This window comes from Cydia pomonella, chromosome 5, assembly GCF_033807575.1.
Source record: "Cydia pomonella isolate Wapato2018A chromosome 5, ilCydPomo1, whole genome shotgun sequence".
NCBI lineage: Eukaryota > Metazoa > Arthropoda > Insecta > Lepidoptera > Tortricidae > Cydia > Cydia pomonella.
The window spans coordinates 15,466,330-15,492,058 of NC_084707.1; the positions used below are offsets into that span (position 1 = coordinate 15,466,330).

The following is a 25,729-nucleotide window of genomic DNA, read 5'->3' on the forward strand; positions in this document are numbered from 1 at the left end:
TACACTTGCGCATTTGTACGCTACGTACAAATAGCCATACATGTGACGTGCCCCTCCCCCGCTAAAATCGGCAGACTGTTTTGTATAGAAAATTACAGACAAGACGTCTCCAGTTGTTAAGTCCTCCAAGTTTCTAATTTAACAATTTGTTCTAACATGTTTGGCATGTTCGGCAATGATAACATTTATCAAAAGTCAAAATCTTTATCATAAATAAAATAAAAGCGTGTTACAAATAGAGTTTGTGAAGTTAGGGTTTGTAGGGTTAGAAGCTTGGCTCTATGTCCATGCTTTAAACGAGCAATTTTTGTATATATATTGGGGATCTCGGAAACGGCTCTAATGATTTGATGTATGGGGGTTTTCAGGGGCGAAAAATCGATCTAGGTCTTATCTCTGGGAAAACGAGCATTTTTATGTTTTCCGAGCAAAGCTCGGTCTCCCAGATATTGGCAATGTAAAGTATAGTGAAATAGAATAAAAGATATTTAGTTAGTTTTATATTATTTTATTACCATTTATTTAATTTTAGGTACTTCGAAAATGAAGTAAACGAAATTAAATCTTACTCGATCACAGATGTAGTGTAATTAAAGATACTATTTACATGACTCAAGCTCCTTAAGCTAAGCTTAGTTTCTTACATAATATACTTAGGTACTTAATTAGGTTGCAGTACTAAGGTGCTTTGGGCAACCTTCTTTAATAATTCATATTCGCTTAGCTTAACTTGACCTACATATAAGAGTCAAAGTTATAAGAAATTAGAATATTGTCTTTCACTTAAAATAATTTCCACTATAGTCCGCACACAGGCACACAAGTTGAATTGTTTAGTTGTGAATAAAGATTTTCGATACCACCTGCCTCCACGACTTCACTGGCCTTTCTCTAACAAAGTTCCTCATTAGTTCCTCAAATTCCGGTGAGATACTCTCTGGAGTCCAGCAAAGCAATGCTCTGATCACCCGGTATAGGTTGTGTCGACTCATGAATATTAAGCTTGTGAAAACCGCCTCCTCCATTTGTGGCGAAGCTGGAGATGAAAAGACAAACATATTATATCGATTGAGCGTTTTATTTAAAATGTGGGATGATGGGATACGACTCACGATACGAACGGGTGGCAATCTAATAAAGAGTATGCAAATAAATTTCAAAATTACTGGGTAGTGACTAGTGACTATTATTTTTGGGTTAGAAGAAGCGATTGGAAAGTATAATGCGGTGTGTTTATTGTTAACAAGTAATACTCACGATTACTGTCCAGAATATCAAACAACTGGTTCATTACAATCTCACAATGAACTTTCATTTCCATAGGGAACGGCTTCAGCAATGGTCCCAGCAAAGCCACACAGAACTGTTTGATTCTCTCAGGTACACTGGCTTGTTCGATAATCGGCAGCAGCATGTTTTTAATTATATGCTTTTGACACCATTGTGCGCCATTCCTCTTTGCAATGATTATGAGAGACATTCTTACCATTTTCTTTTCACCTGAAATGTCTGAAAAAAAAAGTTAACTTTAATACATATAATTTTTCTTTTATTATAATTTTGTTATTTGTGTATGCAAACTCATAAGTATAATAATACCTCTCAATTCCAGAATAGAGGTTCGAATCATCTCAAGAATGCCAGGTTCATTCCACTCTGAGACTTCATAGGAATACTTCCTATGGAGTATGTTTCTAATTTCTTGCACTCTATTGAATTTATCTTCACATTTGTAGAAGTGCAGTAGGTAGACAAGACATTGGACCAAGGGATTTTTAGCTGCAAGAAAGAATATTTTTTATTAAAGTCAATTAACGAATAGATAAACAAACCAATGGACAAACTAAATTAACACACTGTTTATTAAATTAAGCTTCTTGAAATCAAATTGAAGGTGAAAACTAATGCAACTTTTGTCTTCCATAATAGTTATTATATTTTTACAAGGGGGCAAAGTTGTTTAACCTCTTGAACCGATATTAATACCCCAGTACGAAAATATTGCAAAAAATGTAATCTAGAGCGTTGTAAGGGTTAAACAAACTCTGCTACTGAGTTAAACACAACATTTTCCACCACACCAACGCGAGTATAATACGGACTGTAAAACATTACAGATCAAATCCAAATGAACGCTATTGAATTTCATTCTAAATTATAACTTAAAAGTCAATTCTACTATCCAAAATGAGGGAACCACTCAAAATAAGCATCAAATTACTTTGCCACTATTGGATTGGAAATGGCAACTTTCTCATCAGTCTCTAAAGAATGAAGAGAACCTTAAACGAGCTGGTGTGTTGAATATTAATTTATCACGTTACTATGAGATATTATTAAGTACAAATAATCATACCAAGTCCCATATGCGCCAACGGTAAAATGTGCATCCACACCTCCATGCACTGTTTTATAAGCGGCACTGCTTTATACTGAAGACAATACATGGCGTCTATTATAAATAGCCTCAGGCGGTTTCTATCCTTATTATATCTACATAAAACAGCATAAAAATGTGACAAAGTGTCAATAACGTCAAATTCTGGTGTCCGATTCAACATGAATAGCGTGTATTCAATAAAGCTTAGTGTGCTTTCTACTACATTGAAATTGGCCCAGTTAAGTTTAAGTTGTGCCACAACATATATGAGTATTTGCTCAACTTTGGTCATAGGTGGTGCGTGTGGAACGTAAATTTTATTATATGACTCAATTTTTCTTGCAGGCTCCTTCAAGAAGTTTATAAGCCCAGATATAAAATGATCTGCCGGTTTGGTGATCAAGTCCTGGACCAATTTGTCCATTGCCTGTTTTGTATCTTGAGGAGGGAGCTTCTGTATGTGCGCCACGCCATCTTCTAATTGTTTAGAAATTGCACTGATTGAATTATCTAAAAATAAAACAAGGCAAGTTAGTAAGGCACATAGATTAAAAATATATACACTTATATTTAAAAGGCTTGGCAGATTCAGTGATGGACGTTTTGGATGCAACACCGCGCTATAGGTATCAAGCTGGAATAGTAATAGTGCCTCTCCCATAGGGTGTAGCGTAATACTGATTGTGAGCCAGAACCCTTTTGTTTTGCTGCGACGCACACAACATTTCCTATATGTATGGAACAGTATTATTTCAATGTATTTTTTTCTTTCTACTTCTATTTTGTATAACTGTGTATTTCTCTCGTATGATTTTGTATTATCTGTTTTTTTGTCATTTTATTCATTGTATTTCCTGTGTGTATTGTGGCAAACAAATAAACGGATTATCTATCTATCTATCTAATATGCATTTAATACGCCTTTAAGCCCACGATACCTTTGAAACTGCTCGAAAGATTAGTATTTAAGTGTAGGTAATATACTAATGAAGTATACGAAATAAGACATTAAATACATTATATAATTGAGGTCATTCACCCCGAATTGCAACCAAAACGCCGATCACTGGTCATATTCCAGCAAAAACGACTAGCATTTTTGACTTACCTGGAATTTTGGGAGCATGTTTCATGCTTTTCCTGCCATATTTATCTATGAAAGTGCATAGAATTCCAGGCTTTTTTTTATTTTCTGACTGTTTTGCCGAATTACCACTAACATCTGGCATTGGTTGATCACGTTTAGCCGGTTTGTCGACGTCAGTGTTGTTAAATAGGTCCAGATCATCATAACTAATAATACCTTTAGCAACTTCACTTTGTATTTTTGTTTCTATTTTCTGGTCAAGTAAATTTTCAGAAGTCATATCTTCATTTTCGTTCTCACATTGATGAGTTGATGAACTTCGTAAAATTCTTTTCGGAGCAATACCTGGTTTATCACATGCCGGGCGCTTAAGCCGTTTTCGGTTTTCGAGTTGCACTGCCTCAGTATTCGCGTTCTCATCCTCTAATATGATGCAATTATCATGTTGTACCAAGCTTTGAATTTGCGTATTATTATTAGTTTCACGTTTATTAAGAACTACATTTCTGTCGTATCTTTTAAGAGCTGGAGATTTCAAGTGATTTGTATTAAAATGCGTTACTTCCGAAATACAGTCTTGTTCACTTTCGCTTTTACTTTGCTTGCGAGTTCGAAGTCCTGGCAAGGATGCATTCTTTCCTGCAGCAACGCATTTTATATTTTCAATAGGTTTTGATGGAGTTATGGAAGTGTGTTTATTTTCATTACCTTGTTTGGTATAATCTGGGGTCATACGAGTTTTGATAGGACAATTTTTTTCACGTAATTTATTTAGAGATACAGGTGACATGTTTTCTACCACCACAAGGCTATCATGGACAATACTTTGTTCGTGCCTATGAATTTCGACGCCACTTTCAATAACTGGGGACGGCAACATTTCAATAGATTTCAGAGAATTATTTTTCGGAGTGGAAACGGAAGTAGATTTCTTCTTTGCACCTTTTTCTTTAGACTTCAATTCGGCCATAACTTTACAAGCTTTTTCATAAGCGGCCTTATTATTATCAGGGGACACGGAATCGTCCAGAATCCTCTGTTTATTCGCCGTCAAGCGCTTCGGCTGGATACGTAACTTTTGTCGGCTTTTTCTTTCCGGCAATCGTTCCTTCGTTATCTTGCTGCGAGGCGCCATGTTCTTTCGGAGTTTTTCTAATTTTGTCAACCTCTTCTTTGGCGTTCTTTTGATAGGTTTCTCTTCGGGAGGGGATCGTTGCTGCTCCATCAGAATCGCATGCAGGCTACTCCTATCGCTTTCATTCGAATCCGGGGCCAACTCGACAACAATTTCATGTTCGTATATCTCCCGGTCGGACAACGCCTCACCTGATAACGATCCCTCGTTTGACAGCGGGTCTTCAAATTGCAAGTTGTCTTTGGATTTGAAGCTAATGTTTTGCAGATCACTGATGTTTGAGGTGTTTTCATCGGCGTCCACCGGCCCTGGCGACAAGGATGGTGACCGGGGCGGGGTCGAGGGTGGTGGCGGCGGCGAGCGGGATGGCGACAGCGGCGGCGAGCGGGACGGCGACAGCGGCGGCGAGCGGGACGGCGACAGCGGCGGCGAGCGGGACGGCGACAGCGGCGGCGAGCGGGACGGCGACATCGGCCGCGAGCGGGACGGCGACAGTAGCGGCGAGCGGGACGGCGACAGCGGCCGCGAGCGGGACAGCGACAGTAGCGGCGAGCGGGACGGCGACAGCGGCGGCGAGCGGGACGGCGACAGCGGCGGCGAGCGAGACGGTGACAGCGGCAGCGAGCGGGACGGCGACAGCGGTGGCTCCGGGGCGACCACATCGCGGGGGCTCGGAGGCGACGAGTCGTCGAAGAGTTCTTTCATTTTAGATTTTCTACCCTTGAACCCGGCCATCCTTTTGATCACGTCGGATTTATCTATCATCTCTTTGTGTTCGACGATGGCCGCTTTAGGTTCCAGATTTTGGAACAGATTCATTCTGTCGTCTTCCAGCGAACACTTCTCTCGTAACATTTTTTGTGCTTCGGTGTTCGTAGTGTTCGCATTGAGGATCGATAGGAAGCATTTAATAAATGTATCGTTCATGCTCGTAACTTGCTGGGCTAGTTTATCTACTTTGTTTTTCAGGGCGGCATTGTCTTCCTTTAGTTTGACCGCGTCCGGGCACACTCCGGCCGTGTGTAGCACGGTTTGTGTGGCAATATTTGATGCCACCTCAGTGCGTGATTTGGCAGGAGTGGTGGGAAGGGGCGTTATTAAATTCTGATTGAACCGCATTTTATCGAATATCATCTGAATTTCTCCGTCGCTACTCTCGTCGTCGAAATCGTTGATGTTGTTTATATCCAAGGTCACTTTCTCCTGAGTGTTGGGATCGCTGGTAGAATTACGGTCAGTTATTCTTCGACTTCGCTTGAGTGGACTAATACCGGTCACGCAGGTTGTATGTTTGTCTGTGCTTGTTGACATATCGGTGTACTGAGTTACAAATATGGGACTAACTACTCTGTCAATCATAATAGGTGGGCATTTTGTTTTATTGTGCAAACTTTCTTTAATTGATAGTTCAGAATGTTCAGTTTCCATTTCTTTAGATTTGATATCATTAAAAATGATTGGACTCGTAGCAATACTAGTGACCTCCCGTGTTAAAATAGGGCTTGTGGCAATACTGATAACCATTTTATTTTTACTAGCTACGATTTCACCGCTTGAAGGGCTGTGGTGAATGAAATACTCTGGACTCAGTATAGAGCCGGCCAAGCTACACGCTAATGACGAGCCTCGGCCAGTATCTGAACTGACAACTCCGGTGCTACTTTCAGAATCATCTTCGGTATTTGTATTTTCTGAAATGTGTAAAAAAAAAATGAGTTTGAGTAATCAAAAGCATTATAATATACATATATGATATTAATAACTTAACAATACTCATTTAAAATAAGTTATTGGCAAAATTTACATTTTTGGTACAAGTTTTTATCGCAAATACTCATCAAGACAATTCTAACAACCCCAAACACAATTAGATAGCTTTGTTTTATCACAGAATTCCTATGGCTACCACCTGTTTTCATCGTCAGATCAACTATGTACGTAAAATTAAAATTCTTCAGCTTTATTGGTATCCTGGAAGAGGGTCAAACAGAGCTTGTAAGATATGATTACAAAAAGAAAGACAGACAATGGGACAGCTGCAACTAAATAAAAGCTTATAAAATAGTATAAATATCTAAATACAACTTTACCTTCATTAATATTGTTGCTTTGAAGTTTGAGTGCAGGTTTATCTTTGTTTCCAGCTGGTGAACCCAGAACCTGAAAATAAACATGTAAAATTGGAAGCTTAGTAGGATCCTGTTTACACCCTATTCAAACGGAACCCTAACAGGCTTTTAGAGGTTACTCAGATAGGTTTTGGGCGAGTAAAAAGTAATGTTCCAGACTGGACTCAAAAATCACATTTTTAATACAGTTGCTCAAAAAGTGCTACTTTACGTAGCTGTTTAGCGTGCGGAAAGTTGGATTTCGCGAACTAGTGCTTTTTACTTTTCCACTTGTTCCAATTCATGACTACTTATTGATGAGTGTTAAAAATACATGGAAATCATACCAAAAAAGAGGTGTTGCCTTACATCAAATGAGGTAGTTCTGTTTTTTATACATATTGGTAGTGATGAAATAGTAATGACTCCAAGTTTTCGACCTCGAAAGCGCTTCGGATCATTGTGTGTATAATATACAGTACAGCGAGGGAAATTGTTATAACTCGTATCTCTTGTATATCTTTGATGAATCAGGCTGGTCCTCTGAATCCACAGAACTCCTTTTGGGGCCAACGTGTGTGGTAGCATTTCTTCGTCAACCTAATCAGGCCGGTCGAAATTGTCATTTGATGGCGGATTATCAATGAATGATTTTTCTATGTGGGCACACATCTCGAGTCCTGTATATTCTCGCACTATTGACCATTGCTGTAGTTGCAAACAGCGGAGCATTTGAGTCCGGCTTTCCTGCAACCGCAGCTGCTGGTATAACCTTTTTTGTGTTACAGTTAGTTCAAAAGTTTACAAACTTTTGAGAAGCCGTATCTTATTATCTAATGGGCTTACTAAGAAAAAAATATAGTCAATTCATTGCAAATTTCTTCTTCTTAAAAGTGTGCATAGTCACTTTTGCCGTAACTCCAGATTTTGGTGGAAAAATAATACAACAACTGAAAAAAGTCCTAAAATTTAATCGATTTTCATGTACTTTTCAATGATCCTAAGGGCTTATGAGGTCGAAAACTTGTATTTGTTAATACCATTTCATCACTACCGACATATTAAAAAAACAGAACTACCTCATTTGATGTTAGGTAAAATGTACCAATTCCATGGGCTATAATGTTAGTTTTCTTTAAAAGTCGTAATCAACATAAAAACCTACTCTTAATGTAAAAAATGATAAATATAAGCATATTTCATATTTTATTACTTACCTCTTCATCATTATAACACGTTTATTTTTTAATATCGAAAAACCGTTCTTAACAAGTTGTCTGAATGGAACGGAATAGCTGCCGAAACGCTTGTCAAAGCAGAGGCGTTTTTTTTAAGTTTCCAAAGGCAACATTCCATATCGTTTTCATACAATTTAAATATACGATACACAAATAATCGTAAATAACGATACTTAGGTAATAATAGTATAATATTTTATATATTTACAATTGTTTCTGTCTTATGGAACATGCATAAAAAAAGTACTTGTTGTTTTTCTTATTTTTTCGCAACTGTATTAAAAACGTCGTTCGCTACACGTGCGGAAATGTCATTCTTTCCGCACTAGCATCGAAATGTACTAGTTTTTAAACTATAGTTTAAATGTGTCACTAGTATTTGTTACCTAATGGACTATATTGACAAAACTTATAAAATAGTATAAATAGGAAGTAGGCATAGCTAGTATACATACTGATCAATAGGATTCCATAGGAACCACCATTGTAAATTGTAGTAATGAAATAAATAAATAATTACTTACATTTTCAAGCTCTGCACCCAAAGGTGAAAGGCAATCTTCAAAGGTATCCTCATCAGAACTGTTCTCCCCATCATTTTCGTTTCCGCCATCTGTATTTCCATACTTATTCAAAATAATTTAATTTCCTTTGTAACTTTCTCTGTAAACAAATTAATATTTATTTAAAAGTTAAGATACACGTAATTAAATTATGTACTATGGAAGCCCATGTACAACAATTAACTTTCTCTGTAAACAAATTAATATTTATTTAAAAGTTAAGATACACGTAATTAAATTATGTACTATGGAAGCCCATGTACAACAATGTACAATACTCTACTTAGAGAAATACATGTGTATATTCCAATAATGTACATATATGTAAAGTATTTTGTTAAAGTAATAGAAAGCTAAGGAATAAAAAAATACACAAAAAGTTATTTTTAACTTACTCTTTCCGAGGACGACGTGTTTGACACGGCAGATATTTCTTTTCAGATAATTTATTTCTTTTTGAAGTGATAAACATTTTTTCTCTGAATCTTTGAAAGTTGACTTTTCTAGTTGATTTCCATTCTTAAAAGATTCAATTGTAGTTTCATTTTCCTTCACAAGTAGCTAAAAAATAATAGGTAATATAATAATAATTAAATAATTGGTGTTTCGTGCCTGCAGTAACCTTTTTCAAAATATTATATGAAAAATAAAATTTGCTTTTGTAAGCTTCATTCACTTTCTAGAGATTATTTACATACAGTTTTATATTTTAATATCATTCCTCATTATAGCCCTCAAGTCCCAGGGATCTAAATTTGGGAGCCAAAAACCATTATGAGGCTTTTCTCATTTGGAATTGAATTTTGACTGTCATTGTTCAGATATTGCATCTGTGGGACACAAGGGCCCTAACCCCTTCCATGACAAATATATATAAAAAACTATTTATTATCTTAGAATGTAATTTTACTAATAACAAACTAATTAATTTGAAGAGTTAGGAAATTTTAAGAAATTGTACTTTTGAAACTTACTTCCAATTGTTTTGAATGTGATTGAATTCCCTCATATTGGTTAAGCACAGTATTGTATTTTTCTCCTAATATTTTATGTGCTTCATTCACTCGTTTGATTTCCTGTAAAAAAAGAAACAATACCTAATTTTAATGATGTATCTTTAATATCATTATACATGTTTCTCTTTTTTTCAATAAATTAATTTGAAAATTGATATTGAATTGGAAACACAATTAAAAGGAAGGGCTAGTATAACAATATAACGATCAAAATCAAACAAGTTATTTTGATCGTTATATTATAACACTAGCCCTTCCTCACGATTTTGTCTGCATGAAACTTGGAGGATTTAACAACTGGAGACACCTTGTCTGTAATTAACATTACGTCGCTTTCATTACGTCGACCTGTATGTAACTAACTATGTAATGCAATCTAAGGTAACTAATTTAACCATCTTCCAAGGATCGTAGCGTCATGAAAATATTGAAAATTGGCAGCTGTATGTAGTTCTGATGACAATACAATAATATGGTACTGTCGCACTGATCTGATGATGGAGCCGGAAGATATGAACTAGAACTTCATGATGGAACATAGTATCATAGCTGTGTTTGGAATTTTGGATTTGTTAGAAAAGTCTTGTAATGAACTTTGACTACGACTAGGTTTCAAGGTCTGATAATATAGCCGGAAGATAGGCACTGGCATTCCTTGATGGAATATCGTATCATAGTCGTTTTTTGGTTTTTATAAAAGTGTGTTTTTCTAGTGTTTTTAAACTATTAATTATTTTCTGTACAAAAGAGTCGGCCGAAATATGACTATTGGCCAAGGTTTTCAACAGAGGGGTAAGCTCTTAAAGGCGACTCCAGTTGTTAAATCCTCTAAAACATGGAATGATGATGATGATGAATCCATGCTTGATAAATGAGCTCACATCAATTGTAAGCTTATGAGTTTTATAAAAAGTGATACATAAGAAGAACCAACAAAACAAAACCAGGGGGGAAGGGAACTCCAGGTTAGGGCGTGCTCGTTCGGCTCAGCATTGCTACAAGCAATTATTAGGGTTAGCAATACTTGATGTCCCTTTCCGTGCACAGTCACAGATGAGAAAATATAAATTTATTTTGACAACCCTAAATAGCCGAAAGGGAAAATGCCATAAATTCGGAAAGGGACAACATGATATGACCCAGAATCGCTGCCAAACTTCAGTTTTGTAGGGACTTTCGTTTCTATACAGTAGTACTATTACTTATTCTGTGGTAAAAGCAAGCAAGTTCTGATAATAATTGAATTTATTACCTCTTCCAATCCAGCACTGTGCTCTCTAAATGTCAGGTTTTCCATACACGCATTTTGATAGTCCTCCTTTGCTGCAAGGGCAAGGTCTTCCAGTTGTTTGCATTCTGCTACTTTTGCGTAATACTTTTTAAGGACATCACTGAAAAGGTACAATAGTAAGGTTAAATCTTCACGGATGGATCAAAGACAAGGTCAGGCGCTGGAGTATTCGACCTAGACATACATATCTCAACACCACTAGGTGTCCACAACACAGTCTTCCCGGCAGAATGTATGGGCATCATAATGCAAAAGAAAGTATTGGACTACCTCATCCACATACTCTCTGATAGTTGGTCAGTACTATGTCACAAAGCTCTGTCAGAGGTTTGCACCACCACCAGCATAGCTCTGCAGTGGATCAAGGGACACAGCAACTCGCGAGGTAACGAAGCAGCCAAAGCAACATATTGGCGAGAGGAGGCTCAGAACTGAAGGTGGCAGGACCGGAGCCAATTATACTGCTGCCTTATGCCTGGCTCCGGAACATGCTGAGACACAACACCAAGGTAAAACACCAGCAGTACTGGTCTAACCTAGGCACGTGCAGGCAGGCGAAGGAAGCCCTCCCGACAATCGACCCCAGTTTGCCAAGGAGGCTGAGACAGCTGAAGAGGCCAGAGCTCCAGCTTTTGACTGGGGCCATAACCGGCCACGCCCCACTAAACAAACACCTATTAAGCCTACGTGTTACAGATAGCCCCCACTGCAGGGTGTGCATGGAGGCAGAGGAGACAGCCGCCCACGTCATTCTTGAATGCCCAGAATACTGGGCACAATACCTTGGTTTGCCGGGGTCTTTCCCAGAAGTCATTAGCAACATCAAGGGTCTGCTAGGCTTCTTGGTAGTGTTGAGTTGGCTAGAGTAGTGCCGACAACCCACGACGCAAAACAGGCGCGATAATATGACGTCGAGTTGCGGAAACCAAGCCCGCAAATACCTATAACCTATATAAGGTTAAATCTAACAAAAAAAAATTATTATCTGAGGGGCCTAGTTGTTCCACACTCATGCTATGGAATGTCCAATTTAGGGTTCTAACTAAATTGGACTTTAAACCAACTTTTAGTTTGAGGATGGCAGATCTTTGAGAAAGTCTACCAGATTAGTAAACTTTAGCACTTTTTATTTTGAGGATGGCTGGTATGCCTCTTTCATTGATTTCCATGATATTCTGGATGTGATGGTTCTGTAAGTCAGTTCAGCCCTGCTGGTTTTATAATTGTGTTTGACCTTCTGAGAACTTCTCCAGTTATGCCTACACACATACTTCAGCCAATGATCAACTTTTTTGTTATTATTCCATCCCCATCAGATGGCAAACAATGACCTTATAAAAAGGCAGGAGATATTCGACAAGAAGTACAGGGTACATATAGGAGAGAGAGACAACTGGAAAGTGGAAGTCAAACACCCAACGACAATCTGCTTCACGGATGGCTCGAGAAGAAGCTCAACGAAACTAGCAGGAGCGGGCATTGTGATCCCTAAACTGGGAGAAAAAGTATCAATATCATTAGGTAGATATGCTAGCGTGTTCCAAGCTGAGGTATGTGCAATAGCGCGCTGTGCACGTATAATCAAAGAGAGTGTGAAGCAAGAGGGTGCTGTTGTAATATATACAGACAGCCAGGCAGCACTGAAGGCACTGAAGAAAGTATCAGTCATCTCCGCTCTCGTGAGAGAATGTAGAGAGGAGCTAAACTCGATAGGCAAGCAAAGAAGTGTCACGGTGGCATGGGTGCCGGGGCACCAGGGAGTAACAGGAAACGAGAAAGCGGACGAGCTGGCGAGGATAGGGGCGGAGACGGAATACATGGGTCCGGAACCGGCTCTACCTATGTCAGCGGATGTCACGAAGGGAGTTATAGAAAAGGTAAAAGAAATGGAAGCACAGAGAGAATGGGAAGAAGAGACTAGCTGCAGACAGTCCAAGATGATGGTCAAGGGCATTGATCACAAAAGAACCAGGTATCTTCTGAAACTAGGTAAGAGCAGTCTGAGAATACTGACAGGTATCATTACTGGTCACAACACTCTCAACTCTCAAGGTAATGAAAATAAACAGAGACGCCTCCTGTCCACACTGTGGCAAGGAGGAAACTAGCTTCCACCTACTAGCAGAATGTATTATTTACGCGGCACTGCGACTCACTAATAGAAAATGAACTAAAGGACGTCGAACTTAAAGATGTCCTTCTGTTCTGCAGGAAAACAAGAAGATTTGAGGAGATTGGTATGAGAATGCCGCCGGGACAGTAACCTGCAGCTCCAACTACAGGGAACTGGGCTGAATGAACGCAACACGCGATCGACAGCCCGCCTGCTTCCGGCCGGGCGTCCCTACACTACATCTACATCATCTACATCCCCATCAGAAGTCAATAAGCATGCCTCGGCCGAGGCAAGTCTACACTAGCCGGTTTGCGCACTAAGAAATCGCCTTGCAAATATGCTCGCTCTGTGTGGACCCGCCTATCAGTATCAAAGTTTGTTAGAAGAAATATCATACTACAAATTATGCTAAGTAGAGCTTATAATTGCCATAAAAATGTATGTTTGGGTATTTTAATTACCAGAAAACTGTGATTTTCAAAGTTACCCAGGAGAACATAACCATAGCAACAAGTGATAAGAAAAAGATGATTCACCCATAATAGTAAAATAAATAATACTAACCTTGTCCGAGTTATTTTAGTTTTTAGGACCCGTACTGTATGTAAAGCCTTTTCCTGAAAAAGAAGAACATTGGTATGTATCATTGTTGTGCTTACCAAAATTTGATTCTGTCCTAAATATTGGGTCTGTTATGTGGTAAATAGCTATTATATGTTTAAAATATTAATTTATTGAATTCATATCACGCACATATCAGATTTGGTTAGCTTTGTATCTGTATGAAATGTTCGAATGTTATTTTATTGTGTTTTACATTAAACCAGAAATTTGTAAATTTTCTGATTTTTTCAGAGAAAAAAAAGTCCTATACTGGTTTGAGTCAGGTTTTATCACGCATGGTAATTCAAACGAATATTCTGAAATGTTTAAATTCATATATAAGAATTAATAGTTATTACTAAACAAAGTAATACAACGTTTGCCGCCAACTAGAAATCCAGCATTAAACTAGCCAATAGACTTAAAGGTCATAGTTTAATACACTGTTATGATTTAGCCCATTTCTAAACATACCAAGAGTAAAATTTTAATTTAAAATGCATTATTATTTAATGGATTGCGTTGGACAATATTTTGATCATAACCTAACTTACCAGTTCATATTTACTTGGTTGATGGAGAAGTTCAATATCAAAATCCAGCACACACTCATCCATTGAAGAGGCCATGATATAAACAATTGTTTTTATTCACTATTCGACTATTTACAAGCCATCGTTTCCGTTTTTCACATTATTAGCACACGACAACCGGCAAACATCGCGGACCGCGGACATGGATCATAGACAAAGATAAGATCGTTTTTATTTTATTTAAGTAAGTTATTGATTGGACCACAGATAGTAGCAGACGGACGTACCGGACGCAAGTTTGGTCTCATAATCCCTATGACAGTTCATTTTCGTAACTGTCAATGTCAAATGTTTTTGGATTTTTTTTTGGTACTTTAACACATTTTTTTATTGAGAAAGAAATGTAACAATAGGGTTGTTTCCTTCTACAAATCCTAGGGCAGAATTGTATCCCAATAAATTCTTATGAATTATAAGAACATGTTAAACTACTTTTAGGGGACCTGTAATGACCATATTTTTGTAAATATTGAATTTAAAATATCTTTTGGCACACGTCACGTGACCAAACTCGAAACGTCATTGAAGATTCTGATGACGCCACAACTCTCGGATTGACAGTGTTGACAGTTAGGCGATAAACAACAAATGACAAATGTCCGTTGACAGCTCGTATCTTCTACGTGTGTATGTAGTTATCTGTCAAACCGTAAACTGTGACGTCACACAATTTTCAAAGAGCGTTTTGGGCGCGAAAGCATCCGTCAAAACATATTTTGTTAATTTAACATATTTAAAGCCGTTTTTAATATAAAAGTTGAATTTTAGGGCAACTTTTAGTTAATATAGAATGTAATACAAGCGTTTCAAAAAATTGGAAACAACCCTATTTAGTTATATAAATACGGTAAAATCCCATTACCGGTCTGGCCTAGTGGGTAGTGACCAAAGAATATAATACTCACTAGGAGGTAGTGACCCTGCCTATGAAGCCGATGGTCCCGGGTTCAAATCCTGGTAAGGTCATTTATTCGTGTGATGAGCATGGATATTTGTTCCTGAGTCATGGGTGTTTTCTATGTATTTAAGTATTTATAAATATTTATATATTATATATATCGTTGTCTAAGTACCCTCAACACAAGCCTTGTTGAGCTTACTATGGGACTCTATCGAACAGGCCACGGACCGTACCGGAAAGCAACCTGCCTCTCTTACACTCTTATATATTTGAGCGATAGAAATGCAGATAACGAAATTTCGATTTTGGATTTAGTTCCGTTAAGGACAAAACTATGAGTGAAAGCGAGTAAGAAATAAGTCAACCGGACCAAATCGCGGTCCGGTGCAACCGTCTGTTAGCACTATAAATGCGCCCTGTTGCATTGTACCACCCACCAATAATCGCAGGCATATCGCAGCCGATTTTTTGTAAAGTCTATGGAGCCCTTGTAGTTTTTTTTTTGTCGGCCCCACTACAGCCAGTACTGTCAATGTCAATGTCATCGCATCGAATTTGATTTGATGCCGCCTGCCGTTGCCTGCGGGAGGAGGACGAAGGAAGCCTCGGTAGTTGGTGCAAACAAAACAAGCAAGTGGAACTCGTGTATTGTGAGCAAGTTTTTTTTTTTACCAAGTCTACAGGCTTGTCGTGATATTGATTTTACCGATAATTGAAAATAGAAGGCCTTTCTAATTTGATATATTATTATTCAGTAAATATTGTGTTCTGTTATATTAACGTGTGTAAAATTAGAATAAGAGAAGTTTAGTTTACTTAGTGGTTTATCATCGTAGAAGTATTGAGATTGTCATTGTGTATCAAGTTCAAGGTTAACTAGGCCGAGTTCATCAACAGCACAAAGGGTCCGTATAACCTGTTTATTATTATTGATCTTGTAGATAATTATATTTTTGTTTCTGTGCACTACTTTACACTTGCAAGCAATTTCATTGGAACCACAATCTTCAAACTACTATTAACAAAAAAATTCTACTAATTCCAAATATTGAGTATTTCGTAAATTAGACATAACACTCTGTGAAAAATGTATTTTTCTATTTCTAAATGTAGATATCTGAATGTAGAGGAATGTTCTCATGTCTCATCTCTAAACAACCGGGTGCATCAGTTCTTCCCACTTCACTGGTTTCATTAAGTACCATTTTTTCCTTAGTTCATTATTAGCAGTGCTTTATAACTTCTCATGTAATTTTTGCTTCATGTTTTCTGCTGAACAACATCACAAATTGATAAATTTGTTGCTTTATGCCTGTCGTGGTTAATACTCTAGCCATCAGCTACCTACTTGCTCACAATGATATTTGATTTGTTGCAGATGGTGTATCAGAGTAATGCATTCAGACATAGTAGCCTATATGATCGAGTGGAGAAGTTGCTTCTCTCATATGAATGGAGTGACTGCAAATTCACCGTGGCGGGAAGGTACTTCAAAGCACATAAGTTGATTCTAGGCATCAGCAGTCCCGTCTTTGAAGCAATGTTCTATGGTCCCCTTTCCACTAATGAAGAAATAGCTATTACTGATATTGAACCAGATATTTTCCAACTTCTTCTGAATTATGTTTATACAGATAAAGTTGAAATACCTTCTATTGAACAAGCCTTTGAACTACTGTATGCGTCCAGGAAATATTTACTAGAACACTTGTCAGATCTATGCATTGCATACATACTAGCTAACATCAGTACTGACAATGTTATCAGAGTCCTGAATTATCCTGATTATATGCAAGACCAACAGCTGGTATCATTTGCGCTAAAGCTATTTTGTGAACACGCTAATTACCTATTGCAAGAGCATAAAAACATGATCTCATGTTCATGTATGAAAACCATTTTAGAAAGTGATCATATGAATATATCGGAAAAGACACTGATTTTACATGTTTTTCAATGGACTATACATTACTGCAAACAGAATAATTTACCTCAAGATCTGCAAACTAGACATAAGATTTTGATTGAAAATGGCTTCTTTAAGTTACTAAGATTTTCTGCTCTTACAGTTAGTGAATTTGAGGAAATTATTGAAAGTAAGGACAATATTCTACTACTAGAAGAATCCAAAGACATAGGTTCCATTATTAAGAAGAATAAATCTGACGATGAACAATTGTTGAATGTTAGCAGCCTACATTCAATTCCCCGGAGCCCAATAAAGCTGCAATGGGACCTCTGCCATCGCCGCCCGCTGCGGTCCGCTGCTCCCATTGTCATAGATTCTAATAACTATGTCATTAATAGCAGGGTAAAAGTTAACAAGTCTGTCTTCATCAACTCTCTATGTATACCTACTAGAATGGCCCCAGTACTAAACTTCCGCAATAACATAGGAAACTCATATTCGGAACAGTTCTTTGTTACTGTAGAATGTGAATCAGATAAAAGTATTACTAAATTAACTAACTTTATGAACACTGTTGACTATGACTCTTCAGTTGAAATTGAGTTGTCTGAGCCATACTTAGTTAAAAAAGATAAATGGTATAAAATAATTTTCCAGTGGTCGCAAACATTCGACGCAATTACGTATGTTGTCGAATACCGTGATCGGGTTTTTAGTGATCATAAAGTTAGTTTTGAGTTTGATGATATGTCTCCCAGTGCCAGAGTCAGTGGAAGTTTCCTTGGAGGGTTAAAGTATTGTTTGTAATTTATATTTATTAACACACATACTTGTATTGTGATTGTAAATCTCAGTATTAATTTTTAAACAGCTTAATTTCGATGTGTAAATAAATTAATGATAGTTACAGTAATCTCTATTTATAACTAGGATCTGGATCATGCCTACTCTACTACACTAATTTATTGACATATTCATTTTCCCTATTGTTATTGTAGAATGTGTTATCTGGCCACCTGTTTGCATGTTCGTGATAGACTTTCGTGATTAATTTTAGGCCGATTTTGATGTATGCTCTGTGTAATATTATCTTGGGGATGGTTTTAGATTTGTCTTGTATGTTAGTATATTACGGGAACAGAGGGCCTTCCGTGAAAACTGAAATTCGCAAATTGCGGAGATCTTTTTCTTTTACTAAAAGGAAGGTGTAATTAGAGTGACAGAGAAAGATGCCCGCAATTTGCGAACTTCGCTGTTATAACCTAATTTATTTTCCGGTCTTCTGATGATGTTTAAAAGTAGCTCAACAGAGGCCCTACCGAAACCGAAATTCGATATTTCTTTATCTGCTTCTCTATCCCTCGGATGTGCAAGAGCAATAGAGAAGCAGATAACGTTTTTCGAAATACACAGCTTAGGGTCTTCAGTTTTGGTCACGTAGTCAATATCCTCTAGGGAAATCTGGCGCTTTTCCGAGCTTTATTCAAATATGGCGCGCAGCGTTTAGCACGTTTGAAACTCACAACAACTCAGTGTAGCCAGACTGGCGCAAAGTATTATTTTTTTAACTTTCTAGTTGAAAAATAAATGTTTAAAGTCACTGTCGTCAGGGATAGTGCAAATCCACATAACAGGCACTGGCTGGGCACTGATAGATACTGTGAAAAATGGGCCACGTAGTATGGCCATATTCGCTATCGGATCGGTAGGCCCTCAGTTCATAAAACCGGAATTGTGTATCTCGTAAACGTGTTGTCCTATTAATCTGAGTAATAATTAGGTGGCTTAATTCATTAAATCTACTTACCAACCCAAAAATTGCGGATTCTTTTAAAGTCCCAGTCATACCAGCACATTCTGTACTTTCATGCAAAATTGCACATTTCAGTATAATCTCGGTAATCCGGCACTTCGATGGTCCAGTACACCCAGTAATCCGGCACCAGTCCGGCACTAATATAGGGATGCACTTACTATGTGCGTTTACATTATCACTCTTGAATATTCTTATAAATGCCTAAAATCTAGATAACAGTACGATTTTCTTTGAATTTAGGATATTATTATTAGTAGTATAGTGTAATTGCTGCGATATACTAAAAACACACAATACTTAATTAGCAGATTTGCTCTAACTTCCAATACTTAATCTGAATTTTCCAGTAATCCGGCTCTCTTTGTGTCAACATTAGTGCCAGATTAGTGAGATTGTACTGTATACACCGTGTTTTTTTTTACTTTAATTTCAAGAGAGCATTCCTGAGCTTAAATTAAGTAACTTTCTCAAAGACACCGGTATTCTAATTAACTCCATTTCGGAGATAATCCATAATTTAATTTTATGTTATATAGCCCTTACGAGCGTATACACTTGCCTTACGTGTTCAATACGAGTTTATACATTTACTACTAAACATAAGTACTATCTCGGACGATTGATGTTCGAAATGACATTGATATGTCACAGTTGTCGATTGTTTGGTTAAATTAACTGTAGTGCTCGTGTTACAACAACGCTATAAGTATGCAACATTTAATTACTTTTTATAAAAATAAAAAACAAAAATATTTTTTATTTTATTAACTGTGCCATATAGTTTCCTTAAACGTACTTACGCATACCCCGGAGTTAACGGATTTCAATAAAAACACGGTGTATAATAATGAAAATTTCAATATGACATCGTAATTCGTAGTACTTACATGTCATAAAATAAAAGGCACATTGAGCTTTATTTTGATGTACCTACTCTACCAACTATCCTATACATATTTTTGTTACAAATGAATAAACAGTTATTACCCACTGGTTTTGCCCTAATCAACAAATAGCGTAAATGTAGTAGGTACTTAGTGATGTCAATATATTATGTACTATATTCATGTTGTGCAGTGCAGTGCAGTGCATGCAGTGTACATTCAACATCAATAATGTACGTCAAAAGTAGGTACAGTCAGCGTCAAATACTTTGTGGCAACCAAAGTAGCCAAATAGTTCGGTACACCCTATATGTAGTATGGTGTACCGAACTATTTGGCCACTTTGACTGCTACAAAGTATTTGACGCTGACTGTACCTATCTATTACGTTTATCACCGTAAAACATTCTCTAATAATTATACAAAAAGATATACCTCTTTTTGATTATGCTCTTTATGATTTTTGTCTTTATAATTATGCAAAACAATTATAATGCAAACATTTATCTTTTTAAATGCGAACCGTATTAGAGATATAATAATAATAAATAATAATGAAAAGCTTTATTTAATTCTTTATTAGAGATATAGGTATCTCTAATTTAACAAGCACTTTCATTTACATTTGTAAAACTTTTTTATTTTTCGGTGGCCATGTTTAAAATTATTTAATTACTCGTCTACTACCAAATTTCAACTCTATGAGCATAGTAGTTTCGGAAAAAATTGGATGCGATCGACGGACAAGCAGACAGACACACGAGTGATCCTTAGTTTTTTTTTCTTTTTGAGGTATTGCAAGTATACGGGATACTTGGAGGTTGCAGATACAGTTACTTTTGGCACGTTGTTTTATCCATTATTATCGTTGCTGAGTGTACTACGGTAAACTTGAACAGTCGGCAAAACTATTTGCTTAAGCACCCCTGCATACCAATGTGTATGCAGGGCTGCCAAGCTAATAAAACTAATAACTTTGCTGACTGTACATACTCAGCTAGTACAGTCGAGTTCATAAATATGTATACAGTCCTTAACCTTAATCCATTGCAATAAGGTGAAAAAAAATTACCTATACATATTTATGAACTCGACTGTACATAATATGAAACTATCAAATGTTTTATTGAATGTTTGTGCAAGTACACTCTAAGTTTCTATAGACATTAAGGGCCGGTACAGACGGACTGCAACTCGACTGCAACTTGTATGGGAACTGCACGTCGACGTTGCAGTTGGAGTGCAGTCGGCATGCAGTTCCCATACAAGTTGCAGTCCGTCTGTACCGGCCTTTAAGAAAGCGATGTAACAAGAATATTTGTGCAAAAATTACGAAGTTAATTTCCGCCTTCAGACGAACTAGTATAAGACAGTGTAATTTCTTAAATGCATACATTTTACGTGACCCTGAGGCAAGTTTTACAACGCTCTGAGGCAGGAAAAATAATTTGTCAATATAAGCATTCTGACATCATCGTTGTGTATGTTTCAGTGTTGCCAGGCGTACGATAATTGCCGTACACGTACGATAATTTGGGCTCCGGTACGTTGTACGTTCCCAAGAGCATTATCGTACGCAAAAGTACGATAATTTCAGCCCTTAGACGATGCCACCAAAGTATCACGCTTTCCTTGCGAAATAGGCTACAATTAGCACATTTTGGGTGTTCAGCAACTTGTGGTTTACGTCAAAGATATCGAAATTTCCTGTAAACCATTTGGATCTATCATAACAATACATAAATATAAAACTGTTTTTTGCGCAATTTAGAGTATTTAGACGAAAATTGCGTTTTGTTTGATTATACTTTGGACATGTAAGCTTATTTTGCAAGAAATTTTGGGAGTAGTGCCTTTTTGATAGGCGTACGATATTTTTTTCATCGGTACGACACTCAAATACGATAATTCTCTTCCGCTCACCTGGCAATATGTTTATGGTATGTTTGCATGATAGTGTTGTGTACGTGTAGAGGCCACGCGTACCCATTCCGCACAGTGCGCAGTTAAATGAGTTACTAATGTTACTATGTTGTTGTTAGTAGCCAGCACGTGATGATTTTAATTCATTGAATTTCCTAACTGAATGTAAACAAAATAAAGTCTATATTTAAAAGGGGGGGGGGGGCACATTTTACCACTTTGGAAGTGTCTCTCGCGCAAACTATTCAGTTTAGAAAAAAAAAATTGAAACCTCAAAATCATTTATGAAGACCTATCCATAGCTACCCCACACGTATGGGTTTGATGAAAAAAAAATTAAGTAATTAAGGACACCCCATAATTTGTTTTTATTTTTATTTTTGTGTAAAAATCTTAATGCGGTTCACAGAATACATCTACTTACTTACCAAGTTTCAACAGTATAAGTAGTTCTTATAGTTTCGGAAAAAAGTGGCTGTGACATACGGACGGACAGACTGACAGACAAACATGACGAATCCATAAAGGTACCATTTTTTGCTATTTGGCTACGGAACCCTAAAAAACAGGTCAAGCGCGAGTTCGTTTTACTCGCGCACCGAGGGTTCCGTACAAACTTTGAATTATCTCGTGTAACTATAAAGGCGAAAGATATTTGAACAGAAGTACCTATACTAAGTATAATTGTGTACATTGCCATCTATCGGCAAATTGTCTAACTACTTTGCGTGATGTAATGCACTTATGTTGGTTTTTCGAGGATAATTCTCTATCATGTAAACCGATTTTAAAAATTCTTCTATTATTTGAAAAAGGGTGTATTTAATGTAATCTCATAGGAATTTCAAGTGTAATATAATAAACACACTTAAAGTTGGTTAAATTGCAAACTGAATTCGGAAAGGTTTTTTGTTACTAAAACAATTGCAAGATAGAGGCCTGATTTTTTTTCCTATAAAATGTATAGTAATGTTAATACGATATAAAATTTCATAATTTTTCGTCGGCAAACTTTGGAGATATGTGGGGGTGTAATAATAAAAAAAAATATTTTTGATTAAGTTAATATTTTCGGAAATAATCGCTCCGAAACAAAAAAAATGTGTCAAACTTTTGAACCATGGGTCTACAAATATGAAAAATATCGTGAAACAAAAGCTTAATAAATTCTTTAACGAAAACTATAGCGAGCACGAACGATCCAGGCGTTTTAGAGTTATTGCAAAAAATCCTCTTAGTAAAAAGATGTACAGAGTGCTGCGAAGGTACTCCCTTAGTCCCTTATGCTTGTAATATACATGATACTTAATAATAGCCCCCGTTTGGCCGGTTCTGACTGAATGGTAACTTCGAAACCCTACACTGAGCATGACCCGACATGCACGTGGCCCATTTTTATTTTGGTAAATAGAGTTCCCTATTCTATCCAATATAAGCGCAGTTTCACCGTATTTCCAAAAAATCTAAAATTTTTATTACATAATTTAATAAGTTTAAAATTACATAAGTTAATTTTTTTCGGGTAAAGTTGTGATTTCGTATTTATCCCGCCCAGAATGAGGATCTCTTCACACCAGCCAAATTTTATCGAAATGTGACGAAAAAAATTCAACAACAAAATAAAAATTGGCCTTGTCCCATATGGTTGGAATACTTGGGATCATCAGTAAGGTGATTGAATTTATTACAGTTTCAAAGGACCTAACCCCCTGAATCTAATATAGGGTATGTTTTATGTTATTACAGGTTTTTTTCTCACACTGCACGGCGGTAACCCACAACAACCGGGGTTTAATTTCTGTGACTATTAATGTACTAGTAAGTTTTTAAATAACGGATCGGAATAATAGTTTAGTAGTACCGGAACTTAAGGGATACCGGTGGTGACCGCTCCCATATCTATTAAAATAAAGTCGTATTTGTGTTGTAAATTAGCAATGTTTATTAACACAAATTTCTTCCCTGACAAGACTAAATCGTAACAAAACGCAATAAGTGAAGTGGCGATAGTATAGCGAAATCTCGACCGGCTTATACTTATTGCATTTTTATGCCGGTCCAACCATACACACATTTGACACCACACCACTCATAGACGGACACCAAGCCACCCGTATGCGTCATCGAGGCGGTCCTTCGAACTTTTTGGTAAGGAGTACGACACGTTCGGCTTCACGGATCCCACTTAATCTGGCTCCGTGTACAGTAGCGAAAAATCCAGGGACTGTTGCTTCGCCGGCAAACAGTAGCTTTGGCGCCACAGGTTCACACGGACCAGGCACAGGCGTGCCCAGCTCGCATTGGTGGCTCACAGTAGAACAACAGCTCATGTACGAGTAGGCCCCGCAGAAGTGAGGATCAGAAGCCCATCTTGATCGTAGCATCATTTGGGGGTAAGGTAAACATGGATTACCAGTAAAGCGTCGCAGTAATAACGTTATTCCTTCTGCCACATCGTTGTCTACCATAGATTCCATCGCGGCGGCCTCTTGTCCCGAAACCCAAGCGCACAAAACATGCTTACTACCAGGCAATTCGTCTACAGCACACACACCGCGAGTCCAATCACATCGGCATTGCAACTCCTCAGCAGACCAAGCTAGTTTTAAATTACCTTCGTGACACACCCAGAATGGCTCCGCATATTCAAGAAACACTTTATCAGAAAGCCCATAACCTAAATTGCAAATGGCATCCAATTTACATCCGGGAAGAGGCGGGGCAAACAGTTTATCAGCCTGGCATTTAAGGCAACCCAAAGATATTGTAACGATTACATAATCTGCTGATATTTCTTCGCCATCGCAGCACTTGACCAATGTTCTGCCAGGACCAGTAGCGCCTTCACCCCATCGGATCACATTTACAGCTTTATTGTAGCGTATGCTATTATCTGGTAAGCCTCGAAGTAGTGGAGCCATCACTCCTACGTATCCTAACGGAACTCTAACACTTCCTCCAGGTAGTTCAATGTAACTTCCGTATTGATCAGCACTGACAAGGGACAAATCATCACCACACCTATTTCGCAAGATATTACTCAAACCAAACATCACTCGGGCAGCATCATACCTCTGGTCTTCTGGAAAGTTGTGCAATTCTTGTTGTATACGCAAACCGATAAAATTAAGTAAAGTTCCATGACAACAGTCGCCACCTAGTCTGAAAAGATTTGCTGCTTGCTGTTCTATTTGCCGAAAAGTATGGTAAGCTGTAATTGTTACGGGCAAATCAACTGCACGTCCTTCGCTAGTGCAGAACAAACCACGTGAGGGGTCTAAGCGAGGTAATGGCATTTGTAGAAGCCTGTCTTGTGATGCGAGAGTATATACTGAATTAGGAAGACAAGCTCCATAGATCCACTCCGCACCCATTTCTATGACAGAGTCTCCAAGCCAACAGGAATGAATTCTTCCTCCAGGTCTATAACAATGATATGAATAACTTTACAACAAGTAAAAATAAATAATGTTACATTATACTACACAATTTTTGTATATAAGTACCTTTCTTTGGCCTCGAGAACTACAAAATTGCGTATTCCGCATTGGTTGAGCCTGTATGCCGCGGAAAGACCCGCCATGCCGGCGCCGACAATGACCACTCGCGGTTCCTGGCAGCAGGGTCCGATGCTGCACGCGTCCATCATGCATTTTTCCTGTCCCACTACAGCGACTGCATCGCTCGCCAGCCTTCGCTGTATAAATGTTGACAACTCTTTGGCGTCATCTTTATCATCCCCTGTTAGAAGCTTTTTCAATGTTACACGGGCTCTTGTGAACAGTGGTTTCATACGAGATGACTTCATCGTGAAGTTGTACTTTAAACGAAAAATTTGGAATTTTATTTACATTATCGATACACTATTTAACGCTTTCTAATTTTGTTCAAACTTCATTACAATTTTGACTTGACTGCCTTAGAAGACAGTTCCATTTCCATAGGCAACTGTCAAGCTTGCGAGAAAAATTGTAAAAGAATAGTATGGTACGTGTACTAAGAACTTTAAGATGAGCGATAAAATCTGGCCAGTCAAAATTGACAGCTATCTACGCTTTAAAACCTTCATAAATCCTGACCAGTAATATATGTATGATCATGCGCCATATTGCGGAATTTGAATGGAACTAAATTTTTCATACTAAACTGAACTGTCACCCTATACA

General features: G+C 37.6%; 3 protein-coding genes across 4 annotated transcripts; 1 reads left to right on the top strand and 2 right to left on the bottom strand.

Annotated features, from left to right (window-relative positions):
* Nucleotides 1-487: 487 nt before the first annotated feature.
* Nucleotides 488-14,372, bottom strand: LOC133518229 (uncharacterized). The gene is made up of 12 exons (XM_061851861.1): nucleotides 14,092-14,372; nucleotides 13,499-13,551; nucleotides 10,780-10,918; nucleotides 9,486-9,587; nucleotides 8,907-9,072; nucleotides 8,473-8,585; nucleotides 6,693-6,762; nucleotides 3,489-6,293; nucleotides 2,357-2,890; nucleotides 1,600-1,779; nucleotides 1,258-1,509; nucleotides 488-1,036 (listed from the first exon to the last, which is right to left on the bottom strand). The coding sequence occupies exons 1-12, from the start codon at nucleotides 14,164-14,166 to the stop codon at nucleotides 834-836; spliced, it is 4,692 nt and encodes a 1,563-aa protein (XP_061707845.1). The 5' UTR covers nucleotides 14,167-14,372; the 3' UTR covers nucleotides 488-833.
* A 933-nt stretch (nucleotides 14,373-15,305) lies between these two features.
* On the top strand, nucleotides 15,306-18,758 carry LOC133517840 (BTB/POZ domain-containing protein 6-B). 2 transcript variants are annotated; one of them, XM_061851287.1, is made up of 2 exons: nucleotides 15,306-15,681; nucleotides 16,410-18,758. In XM_061851287.1, exons 1-2 carry the CDS (start codon nucleotides 15,595-15,597, stop codon nucleotides 17,745-17,747), a joined length of 1,425 nt encoding a protein of 474 aa, XP_061707271.1. In that variant the 5' UTR covers nucleotides 15,306-15,594; the 3' UTR covers nucleotides 17,748-18,758. The 2 variants fall into 2 exon arrangements, with proteins under 2 accessions (XP_061707271.1, XP_061707272.1); XM_061851288.1 differs by having other exon boundaries at nucleotides 15,551-15,936.
* A 4,123-nt stretch (nucleotides 18,759-22,881) lies between these two features.
* LOC133517836 (peroxisomal N(1)-acetyl-spermine/spermidine oxidase-like) lies at nucleotides 22,882-25,390 on the bottom strand. The gene is made up of 2 exons (XM_061851283.1): nucleotides 25,070-25,390; nucleotides 22,882-24,986 (listed from the first exon to the last, which is right to left on the bottom strand). The coding sequence occupies exons 1-2, from the start codon at nucleotides 25,369-25,371 to the stop codon at nucleotides 23,684-23,686; spliced, it is 1,605 nt and encodes a 534-aa protein (XP_061707267.1). The 5' UTR covers nucleotides 25,372-25,390; the 3' UTR covers nucleotides 22,882-23,683.
* Nucleotides 25,391-25,729: the final 339 nt, after the last annotated feature.